General features: G+C 56.5%; 1 protein-coding gene across 4 annotated transcripts in view; it reads left to right on the forward strand.

Moving 5' to 3' along the window:
* SPPL2B (signal peptide peptidase like 2B) overlaps positions 1-4,189 on the forward strand; it is a 30,831-nt gene extending 26,642 nt beyond the window's left edge. The window contains exon 15 of one of the 4 annotated variants that reach the window (XM_064175283.1): positions 3,347-4,189. In XM_064175283.1, the coding sequence (XP_064031353.1) occupies positions 3,347-3,634 (288 nt within the window). In that variant the 3' untranslated portion in view covers positions 3,635-4,189. The remainder of the gene's footprint in view (positions 1-3,346) is intronic. The other 3 variants (XM_064175284.1, XM_064175285.1, XM_064175286.1) reach the window with 3 other exon arrangements.
* Positions 4,190-11,246: the final 7,057 nt, after the last annotated feature.

Below are 11,246 nucleotides of genomic sequence, written 5' to 3' on the forward strand. Positions count from 1 at the left end.
CATGGCAGCTGTGAGGTGACAGAGGTCTGCCTGAGCTTAGAATCAGTCAGGGCTGGAAGGCACCACAAGGACCATGCAGCTCCAGCCCCCTGCCATGGGCAGGGACACCTCACACCAGAGCAGGCTGCCCACAGCCTCAGCCAGCCTGGCCTTAAACACCTCCAGGGATGAAGCTTCCACCACCTCCCTGGGCAACCCCTGCCAGGCTCTCCCCACCCTCCTGCTGAACAACTTCTTCCCAACCTCCAGGCTGACTCTGCCCATTTCCAGCTTGGTTCCATTCCCCCCACTCCTCTCACTCCCTGACAGCCTAAGAAGTCCCTCCCCAGCTCTCCTGTAGCCCCTTCAGATACTGCAAGGCCACAAGAAGGTCCCCTGGGAGCCTTCTCCTCTCCACCCTGCACAGCCCCAGCTGCCTCAGCCTCTCCTCCCAGCAGAGCAGCTCCAGGCCTCTGCTCATCCTCCTTTGGCTCTGCTGAGCTCTGGTGAGAGCAGCAGTGCCATTAGGAGTGGAATATTGCATGAGCAGGGTTTAGGTGTAAGTGAAATGGCATTGCTGGGGGGGTCCAAGACCAGGCAGGGTGGGGCCTGCAGCAGCCCCCTCTGGCTGGGAGCATTCCAGCCTGGCCCCTGGGATCCCTTCCAACCTGAGCCATTCCAGGACTCCACACGGAGCAGAGCCCTCATGCTTCCCAGAGCAGCCTGGGGCTGAATCCCCTCAGCTGAGTGGTGTCCTGCTTCCTCCCTGAGCTTGCCAGCCTCTGTAGGCTGCCACCTGAAGGGTGGGGGTCAACCCCCTCTGCCTTGGCAGTGCTGCTTGCATGGGCTTGTTCTGCTCACTCTTGTAACCTGACCTTGCTGTGCTGCCAGCCTGGCTGCTGGGCTGGGCAGCAGGCAGAGCACAGGCTGCTAGCTTGTGATCAGGAGGCTTGAAAGGTTGGCTCAGGCTGCTCAGAGAGGTGGCAGAAGCCCACTCCTTGGAACCAGTTCAGGCCATAGAATCATGGAATGGTTTAGGTTGGAAATGACCTCAAAGCTCAGCCAGTCCATAGACTAGAACACACTGCTCAGGGCCTCATCCAGCCTGGTCCTGAGCACCTCCAGGGAGGTTGTGGAGCACAGAAGCACTGGATCTGATCACATTGGGTGCTTCTGTGCTGCACAGCCTGTGCCAGTGTCTCACCACCCTCACTGGAAGCAGCTCCTTCTGAGCTCTCCTGTCCAGGCTGCAGAGCCCCAACTCTGTGGCCAGCTCTGGCCAGGTTGGGCAGGCCTCAGCATCTGTTTGAGGGTGTCTCTGCCTGGCTGCAGGGGCTTGGGCTAGAAGAGCTTTGAAGCCCCCTTCCAGCCCAGCCCATCTGTGCTCTGAGTCTGCCTTGCGTTGATTCTTTCCTGGCCTGCTGCCTGTGAAGGTAGAAATGAAGCTCCGTGCAGCAGCTTCTCACTTTGCCTCCCTGTGGGACAAGTGAGGCTCATCTGATTCCAAAAGGAATCATTCCTGCTGTGAGGAATGGCTGCAGGTTTATAGAACGGGCTGGAAGGGACCTTGGAGGGCATCCAGTGCCACCCCCCCGCCGTGGGCAGGGCCAGGTCCCATAGCCCAGGCTGCCAATGCCTGCCCTAGCCTGGGCAGCCACTGCAGCAGGCTGCAGGCAGTGTGCCCCAGGGAGCTTCCTCCTGTTGTCTTCAGTTCTTTGTGGGAGCCTCCACAGCTCTGCCCTGGAGGATTAACTTTCATTGTCACTGTGCCCAGCTCTGGAGCCACTGTCACAAGAGGGCTCTGGAGGTGCTGGGAGGGGTCCAGAGAAGGGCCAGGAGGATGAGCAGAGGCCTGGAGCTGCTCTGCTGGGAGGAGAGGCTGAGGCAGCTGGGGCTGTGCAGGGTGGAGAGGAGAAGGCTCCCAGGGGACCTTCTTGTGGCCTTGCAGTATCTGAAGGGGCTACAGGAGAGCTGGGGAGGGACTTCTTAGGCTGTCAGGGAGTGAGAGGAGTGGGGGGAATGGAACCAAGCTGGAAATGGGCAGAGTCAGCCTGGAGGTTGGGAAGAAGTTGTTCAGCAGGAGGGTGGGGAGAGCCTGGCAGGGGTTGCCCAGGGAGGTGGTGGAAGCTTCATCCCTGGAGGTGTTTAAGGCCAGGCTGGCTGAGGCTGTGGGCAGCCTGCTCTGGTGTGAGGTGTCCCTGCCCATGGCAGGGGGCTGGAGCTGCATGGTCCTTGTGGTGCCTTCCAGCCCTGACTGATTCTGTGATTGTTGGGGAAAATATTGGAGGTCATCTGCAGTGTGCTGGGAGTTGGCAGTGTTTGGGCACTGCCAGCAAGGAGGGCAGGGGCAGAGAGCTGCTGCCTCAGCCCTGCCTGGGCTCAGCAGGCACTAAACCTTGCTGGCAGAAACATCCCTTTGGTGTCCTGACAGGAAGCTGTGTCCACAAGCCCTCTGCTGAGGGCTGCCCCTGGAGAGGATGCATCCTTGAATCTCAGCCTTGCAGGATGTGACTGAGAGCTCAGAGCTGCTGCCAGGGCCTGAAGGGAGCCTGCAGGGAGGCTGCAGAAGGACTTGGGCTGAGAGGGTCTGAGCCAGGCCAGAGGCGAATGGTTTGGATCTGAGGCAGAGCAGGGTTAGAGTGGAGCTGAGGAAGTTCTTCAGTCTGAGGGTGGTGAGAGCCTGGCACAGGCTGCCCAGGGAGGCTGTGGCTGCCTCCTGCCTGGGGGTGTTCAAGGCCAGGCTGGGTGGGGCCTTGGGCAACCAAGTCTGGCTGAGAGGTGTCCCTAGGCATGGCGGGAGCTTGCAGGAGATGAGCTCTGAGGTCCCTTCCAAGCTGAGCCACTCTGTGACCATGTCTCACAGAATGCCAAGCACAGACCTGCAGCCAGCCCTGGCCATGTGCAGGTGATCTGAGCTCTCAGGCCTGGCCCTGCACACCTCAGAGCTGTGGTGCTTGCACCATGCCCAGAACCCAGCATGGGGCAGTTGGAAGGGGCCTCTGCAGCTCAGCCAGCCCAAGCCCCTGCCCTCACACAAGAGGGCTTTGAATGTCTCCAGAATGGGGACTCCACCACCTCTCTGGGCAGCCTGTGCCACCCTCACACCAAGGAACTTCCTCCTCGTGTTTAGGTGGAACTTCCTATGGTGAAGTTTGTGCCCATTGCCCCTTGTCCTGTGTGCAGGCAGTGCTGGGCAGAGCCTGATGCCATCCTCCTGGCACCCACCCTTGAAGTGCTGCCCAGACTCAGACCTCTCTTTTCCAGCCTCAGGAGCCTCAGTTCTGTCCCCATGAGATGCTCCATTCCCCTCAGCACCTCTGCAGCCCTCCTGCTCTCCACCATGCTGACTGTGACCTTCTCTTTCCAGAAGGACCTACCTCAGCCTCCCCTGGTGATAGCTCCTGTCAGCTGCCCTGAGCTTCCCAAAGACAGCAGCACAGCAGCCCCCCAGCAGGACTCAGAGCAAATGACCAACCCCACCCTCCACCTGAAGGAGCTGCACAGCCCCAGCTCAGCTGCAGAGGAGCTGGCTGGTGGCAGCACAAAGCGGGACCAGCCTGAACCCTGCGAAGCACAGAGTGGGCAACCAGCTGGGCAGGACCAGGACAGCCTGGGAAGCCAAGGGCTGACTGCAGAGGAAAAGCAGCTGGAATGAACTGTGCTGAGAACTCCTCTCCCCTCCCACCCATGTCCCTGTCCCAGCAGTGTGTGGTTAGGACTGGTTTAGTTGTGTTTGCAGTCAGGAGTCCTGCAGGAGCCACCCTCGGATCCAGCAAGGAATGTTCTGCCTCCAGCTTCACTCCAGCTGCACACTTCAACCACCCTCTGAAATATGGTGCTCTACAGGGGCTGATGGCTGCATTGCAGTGGTGGCTTCAGGCCTGGATGCCTCTGACTGCTCCATTTCCATCACACCAGGGGCTGGACTGCCACAGGCCTCTGCGTGGCTGTTTTGCTGCTTTAGCACAGCACAGGTCAGCCTGGAGGAGAAGCACTGAACACTGCTGCAGTGCTTGGCTGAGAGCAGCAGGACAAGAGGAGCTTTGGCACTCTCCTGTGCTCACCTCTTACTCTTCCCTACCTGTCAAAGCCATGATACAAGGGAATGCTTTAGTACAGACTGAGCTGCAGGAGCTGCAGAGGGTGGCTGCCCTGCCAGCTCTGCAGGGCTTCAGCCACCTCTGGTGCATTAAATGCATCTCTTAACTTTGCTGTTGGTGCTTTTCCTTCCAGGTACCTGGGCTGGCTACAGGCTACTTCAACAGGCAGCCTGGCTGGAGCTGCAGGAAGCTTGCTGAGCACTTGCTGAGCTCTGGGGTCTGTCTGAAAGCAGACAGTGTCTGTTCCAGAGCACTCTGGGGAGGCAAAAGCATCTCAGGAGTGTTTGATGGTTTAGAGATAAAATAGAAGCCAGAGAGGTGAGAAAAGAGGCAGGAGAATACCCTGAGCTGAAGAGGCAAATGCCAAAGCAGACAAAGTTCACCTGCTGGAGGTTTTGGAGCTTCTCTTGTTGTTTGCTTAAGGATCATGATTCTGGTCTGTGACTCTGAAGCAAGTCCTCTGCTGCCTACACTGCCAGGGCAGCACTCTTGGTGCTGGAGTCAGTTGTTCCTTAGAGCTGCTCTCAGGGACCAGCTGCCTCAGCCATGCTTTGCCTGTCCCAGGGCAGCCCAGGCATGGCCTGTCCTGCTCTGGCATGGAGCTGTGGTCTGGCCTGTGGTCCTGCACCTGCTCCAGGGCACTGTGCAGGACTCAGTTTGTGGCTTTAAAGCTTTCCTGGGTTTCTTTTGTGTCTTTCCCTGTGTCTCATGATGGAGTCTTCCCAGCACAGGTGGAGGAGAGCTGCTGTGGTTGGTGTCTTTGTCACTCCATCCAAGAGCATTTGGCTTTGTCAGGCTTCTCTGGTGGACACTTTAAGTTGCAGTCCCTGAAGGCCTCAGGCACTTCCCATGGAAGCTGCAATAGGAGATGGAAGGATTCCAGGATCCTGGAATGTGATTCCAAATGGCATTGAAGAAATAACTCCTGGGGAGAGCCCAACGTGGCCTTTGCAGGAGCAGCAGCAGGTGGCAGGAGCAGAGGCAGTGCTTTGAGAGGAGGCTGCAGCTGGCAGGTTGGGTTGGGTGCTGAAGAGCTTCCTGATGCCTGCTCTGGTTTAGCCATTTGGGCCTTCCAAAAGCTGCCCCTTTCCTGCTTCTGTTTGCTTTGGAGTGATCCCCTCAGTTCTTACCTGTCCCCAGCTGCTGGAAAGCCTTTGTCTAGACTAGAGAAGGGCTTTGTGGAGCCCAGCCCTGGCTGTCAGAGTGGCCAAGCCTCTGCTCAAAGCCTCAAGCCCTGTCTAAAGCTGAGTTTCATGTTGAGTTTCCTGAGTCCAGAGGCCTGCAGTACGTTTGAGTTACAGAGCACCCTGCTGGAAGGCACTGCTAAGGCTCTGGGGTGCAGCCTCCTCTTCCCTGCCCTCTCTTTCCAGCAGGGAGCAGAACCAACTGTGGCAGATAAAAAACCTTCAGCCAGCAGGATTAGGCCTTAATGTAAGTCCTGGGACAGCTGTGTCTGTGGAATGCAGCAGGCAGCCTCATGTCTGAAGGAAGAAGTTGGCAGGGAGCAAGCAAACAGCTCTGGAGCCTGCCTTGGCCCTCTGCTTTCTTGCCTGGGGGTGTCTCTCAGTCACAGCTTTTGTGCCCTTGCTGATGGTGAAGGGTTGAGCTGTATCCTCTGCCTGAGAGTGGCTGTCAGCATCGTGCTCACCTGCGGGGGGTCAGGGGGCAGTTTGCTGCTCAGGTTCTTTGTAGCCCAGGTGAAATGGCAGGACCCAGACCATCTGCAGGCAGGCAGCAGCCTCTCTGCTCAGCTGGCACCCTGGGCAAGGCTGCTGGCAGCATCTGGCTTCCCCTGCTGGCCCTGGGTGGCCTCCCTCTGTTTTTCAAGTGTGATTTGGATCTGCTCTCCCAAACTCCCCAAAGATCAAAGCAGGACAAACCCCCAGCAGCTGCCTGGGGCAGTGTCTCAGTTGCAGAGTGTGAGCTCAGCAGCTGAGCTCCATGCCTTGCCCCTGACAGTGCTGTACACAGGGACCCTGCTGCCCCACTTTGGCTGTGACTGGACCCTGATGGAGTTCATCAGAACCCACAGCTCTGCTTTTCCTTTGTCTCTGCGAGTCCAGGCCAGCAAAAAGCTCTGCAGGCAGGTGTGAGGCTGTGTTCAGTGGGGCTGGCCCTGATGGCAGCAGGCAGCCATCCCCAGCAAACCTGAGTCCAGGTGCTCAAGGCAGGGAAAATGCTGTTAAAAGCAGTGCTGCTGTGCTGCTCCTCTGCACCTTGGCAGCTTCATCTGGCACAGAGCAGCCCTGGGTGTCAGTCCAGGCTGGGGGTGAGGAGACTGAGAGCAGCCCTGCAGAGAAGCACCTGGGGGTGCTGGTGGGGGAGAAGCTGGGCAGGAGCCAGCAGTGGGCACTGGCAGCACAGAAGGCCAAGGGCAGCCTGGGCTGCACCCAGAGCAGTGTGGGCAGAGCTGGAGAGAGGGATCCTGCCCCTCTGCTGGGCTCTGGGGAGACCTCAGCTGCAGGGCTGGGGCCACCTGTGGGACCCCAACACAGGAAGGACCTGGACCTGCTGGAGAGGGTCTGGAGGAGGCCATGCAGATGATCAGGGGCTGGAGAAGCTCTGCTGTGGGGACTGAGGCTGAGGGAGCTGAGGGTGTTCAGCCTGGAGAGGAGAAGGCTCCAGGGAGACCTCAGAGCTGCAGTTCAGTATCTGCAGGCAGCTGGGGAGGGTCTGCTCAAGAGGGCCTGTGGGGACAGGCTGGGGGCAGTGGTTTGGAACTGGACCAGGCCAGAGCTAGGTTGGGCATCAGGAGGGAGTTGTGGACAGTGAGGGTGGGGAGAGGCTGGCACAGGCTGCCCAGGGAGGTGGAGGAGTCAAACTCAGCCTTGCTGTGTCCCTGTGCAGCCTGCTCTGGCTGGAGGTGTCCCTGGTGGCTGCAGGGCCTTGGCCAAGCTGCCCTTGGAGGGTCCCTTCCCACCCACTGCTGTCTGTGCATCTAAGAATTGAGTGAGGAGAAGCCTTTGCTGTAGTGAAAACACCAAAACCCAAACCCCAAACAGACAAAAAGTCCCCCCCAAAACAAGAAAAAACACTAAAAAAGTTCCAAGAACGAAGAAAGAACCAAAAGGTCCCAAAGAGAGCAAAGTGCTGAGGATCATCAGCAGGGAGCCCAGAGGAGAGCCTTGGCCAGGCTGCCCCCAGCTGCTCTCTCTGGAGTGTGGGTCCCCAGCTGCCTGCTGGGGCACCCAGCACAGATTGGCACCACCAAGCTCTTTGGCTTCTCTGTGCCAGTGCTGCTGGGCAGGATGCAGAGGGAGAGGAGAGAATAAAAGTGGAGGCTCAGAGAGCAGGAGACACTGAGGCAGGGCAAGAGTTTGCTCTGCTGTCCCAGAGGGAAGTCCTGAGGGCATGTGTGGGAAAAGCCAAAGCAGCTGAACTGCTGCAGAGTGGAAACCAGAGCCAAGAGCTCCACAGGCTGCAGGAAGGGAACTTGGGGCAGGAAAGAACCTCTCAGGACAGCTGCTAGCAGAGAGCCAGAGGCTGTGTGTGGAACCTGGCTGGGCTGGGGCTGAGCTCAGCTGCTCCTGAGAGTGAAGAATTCACCCAGGCAGACAAAAGCCACCTCAGGGCACTGGGAGCCACCAAACCAGCCCAGCTGTAGTCTGGGGGCTGAGCTTTCTGTCACTGGATGGCCTCCTGAGGTGGTGGTGAGGCAGAGGAGCAGGCAGCTGGGGTGCCTGAACAGCCTGGGGCAGACCATTCCATCCCCACCACTGCCAGAGTCCTGCGCTCAGAGCTGGGGCCCTGAGCTCCCAGAAGGACATCGAGAGGCAGGAGCAGGTCCAGAGCAGGGCACAAAGCTGGGGCAGGGCTGGGGAGGAGCAGCTGAGGGAGCTGGGGGTGAGCAGTGTGGGGAGAGGAGGCTGAGGGAGACCTCATTGCTCTCTGCAGCTGCCTCAGAGGAGCCTGCAGGCAGGTAGGGGTTGGGCTCTGCTGCCTGGGACCAGGGGACAGGAGGAGAGGAAATGTCCTGGAATTGTGCCAGGGCAGGGTTAGGTTGGAGAGGAGGAAAAATGTCTTTGGTGCTGTCTTGGGTTCAAATGCAGGTTCCCAGAGACTCTTATAAATTTGGTAGACCCAATGACAATTTATAGAATTTATAGAGTGCCCTCCCCTCTTCCCCCTCCTTTCCCCAAAAGACAGGGAGAGAGATAAAGGTAGGGACACCCAAATAAATCAATCTCACTCGATTTGGAAGTTAAAAAAAGGAAAAGTTTAACAATAACTTAGAAAAAAGGGATTGGAGGTAGGGGAGTTTACAAAGGATAAGGAAGGGAAAACAGCAAAATACAAACAGGGATGGATACAACCCGAGTAGTGTGATGGTGTCTCTGCCTCGTGGCTGCCACGTGGTGTGCTGGTATGCAGTATCAGTGTGTGTGTGATCATGAACGCAGGAAGGGAGAAAAAAAAGGGGAGAGACAGGAAACTCCTGTCTCTTTTATACCACAGGAAGTGGGGGGAGTGGGCTAACCATCACCTGGAGTGTGGCCCACCCCTGGGGAGGGGCCGAGACCCCTAGGGTCAGGTTCAGGGTCACTCCCCCAGGAGTGTTAACCCTATACATTCCACCCCTTGGTTAGACCACTTCCACCTTCCTAAGAGCAGTCTTCTCCAAAGATGGGAAAAAGTGTCCATGGGTTAAGAGTTCTTAAAGTCCTTCTTGGTCCCCGGCTGTATCCCAAGACGCTCTGCTCCTCTGGTCCAGTGCAGGTTGGTGAGGTGTGAGCAGGGCAGGAACGGAAGAAAAGTCAGTGAAACAGGAACAGTTCTTGTTGGAACTCAGGAAAAAAAAAAGTCTTTTCCCTCTGCGAAGAAAACATCAGGAACAGTCTCTTGGTGTCTGGCATCAGGGGAACAGGTGTAGATGAGATGGCTGTAGACATCCTCTGGAGGGAAATCAGGAACAGTCTCTCACTGCAGGGCATCAGTGACGAATCAGATGCAGGGTTCTGGTTGGACGCCGTGGTGTGATGTGATGCTGTAGGACTCTGGATAGCTGCTGCTGTCATGTAGGTTCTGTTGGACACCGTGTAGTGGTGAGGGTATAACTACAAAAACAACTTGTAACCCCTTATGAACTATAACACAAGTATTACACAACTATGATACAACTATGATACAACTATAATACAAGATAACCTGAAAGTATCTGGAACACATGGAATCAACTCTGAGATTTCAAAACCTTTTCAGCTAAAGAGAGGTTTCTCTGAGGGACACACTCAATAACACCAGTTTCCATCATCACCCAGTATGTGTGACCAGGACCCTCTGCAGATACCACCCCTTTGATAGGTTTTCCCCCACCAGAGGCAGGAGCAACCCACACAGTCTTTCCCAGTAGATTCCTTTCACAGACCACAGGAACTCCATCTCCCTCAACTATGGGCAGTAGGGCAGACTGAGCAGGACCAGCTCTGTTAACTGATCCCCTGCTGTTCACCAGCCAAGTGGCTTCTGCAAGGTGCTTCTCCCAGTTTCTGAGAGTTCCTCCTCCCATAGCCTTCAGGGTGGTTTTCAGCAGGCCATTGTGTCGCTCAATCTTTCCTGCAGCTTGTGGGTAGTATGGGATGTGGTAAACCCATTCTATCCCATGCTCTTTTGCCCAGTTGCTTACAAGGTGGTTCTTGAAATGGGTCCCATTGTCTGACTCAATTCTCTCTGGGGTACCGTGTCTCCACAGGATGTGGCTCTGCAGGCCCAGAATGGTGTTACGGGCAGTAGCATGAGGTACTGGGTAGGTTTCCAGCCACCCAGTGCTTCCCTCCACCATGGTTAACACATACTGCTTGCCACTGCGAGACCGAGGCAGAGTGATGTAATCGATCTGCCAGGCCTCCCCATACCTGTACTTTGACCACCGTCCCCCGTACCACAAAGGCTTCATGCGCTTAGCTTGCTTTATGGTGGCACAGATGTCACATTCATGGATAACCTGAGTTATGGTCTCCATGGATATGTCCACGGATCTGTCTCGGGCCCATTGGTATGTGGCATCTCTTCCTTGGTGGCCAGAAGAGTCATGTGCCCACCGAGCTAAGAACAGTTCACCTTTGTGCTTCCAGTCCAGGTCAATCTGGCAGATGTGGGCAGCCTGGTCAGCTTGGTGGTTATGCTGCTGCTCTTCAGTGGCTCTGCTCTTTGGGATGTGAGCACTGATGTGTCAGATTTTAACTGGTAGGTTGTCCAGGCGTGCAGAAATGTCTTGCCAGAGATCAGCAGCCCAAATAGGCTTCCCTTTTCTCTGCCAATCATTTCTCTTCCACTCCTTCAGCCACCCCCATAAGGCATTTGCTACCATCCATGAGTCGGTGTAGATGTATAGCATTGGCCACTGCTCTCATTCTGCAATGTCCAGGGCCAGCTGGATGGCTTTCACCTCAGCATACTGGCTGGATTCACCTTCTCCATCTCTTGCCTCTGCAACCCTGCGTGTGGGGTTCCAGACGGCAGCTTCCATCTCCGCTTGCTACCTACCAGGTGGCAGGATCCATCTGTGAAGAGAGCATATGCCTTTTCCTCCTCAGGGAGGTCACTGTATGGGGGGGCTTCCTCGGCACGGGTCACTGCCTTCTCTTCTGCTGGCTTTCCAAAGTCAGTGCCCTCTGGCCAGTTGGTGATGACCTCTACAATGCCTGGGCGCTCGAGAGTCCCCATCCTAGCCCTCTGAGTTATCAGAGCCATCCACTTACTCCAAGTGGCATCTGTGGCATGGTGCGGAGTCGAACCCTTCCCTTTAAACATCCAAGTCAGGACTGGAAGCCTTGGAGCTAAAAGGAGTGGTGACTCCGTCCCAATCACCTCAGAGGCAGCTCTGACTCCCTCATAGGCAGCTAGGATTTCTTTCTCTGTGGGGGTATAGTTGGCCTCTGAGCCTTTGTATGCCTTGCTCCAGAACCCGAGTGGGCGGCCTCGTGTCTCATCAGGAGCTTTCTGCCATAGGCTCCAGCTAGGACCATTCTCACCGGCTGCTGTGTAGAGAATGTTCTTAATCTCTGGGCCGGTTCAAACTGGTCCCAAGGCCATGGCATGGACCACCTCTCGTTTGATCTGGTAAAATGCCACCTGCTGCTCAGGTCCCCACTCAAAGTTATTCCTCTTTCTTGTAACGTCAAAGAGGGGTTTCACAATTTGACTGTACCCGGGAATGTGCATCTTCCA

This window comes from Pogoniulus pusillus, chromosome 41 (genome assembly GCF_015220805.1).
Source record: "Pogoniulus pusillus isolate bPogPus1 chromosome 41, bPogPus1.pri, whole genome shotgun sequence".
Lineage (NCBI taxonomy): Eukaryota > Metazoa > Chordata > Aves > Piciformes > Lybiidae > Pogoniulus > Pogoniulus pusillus.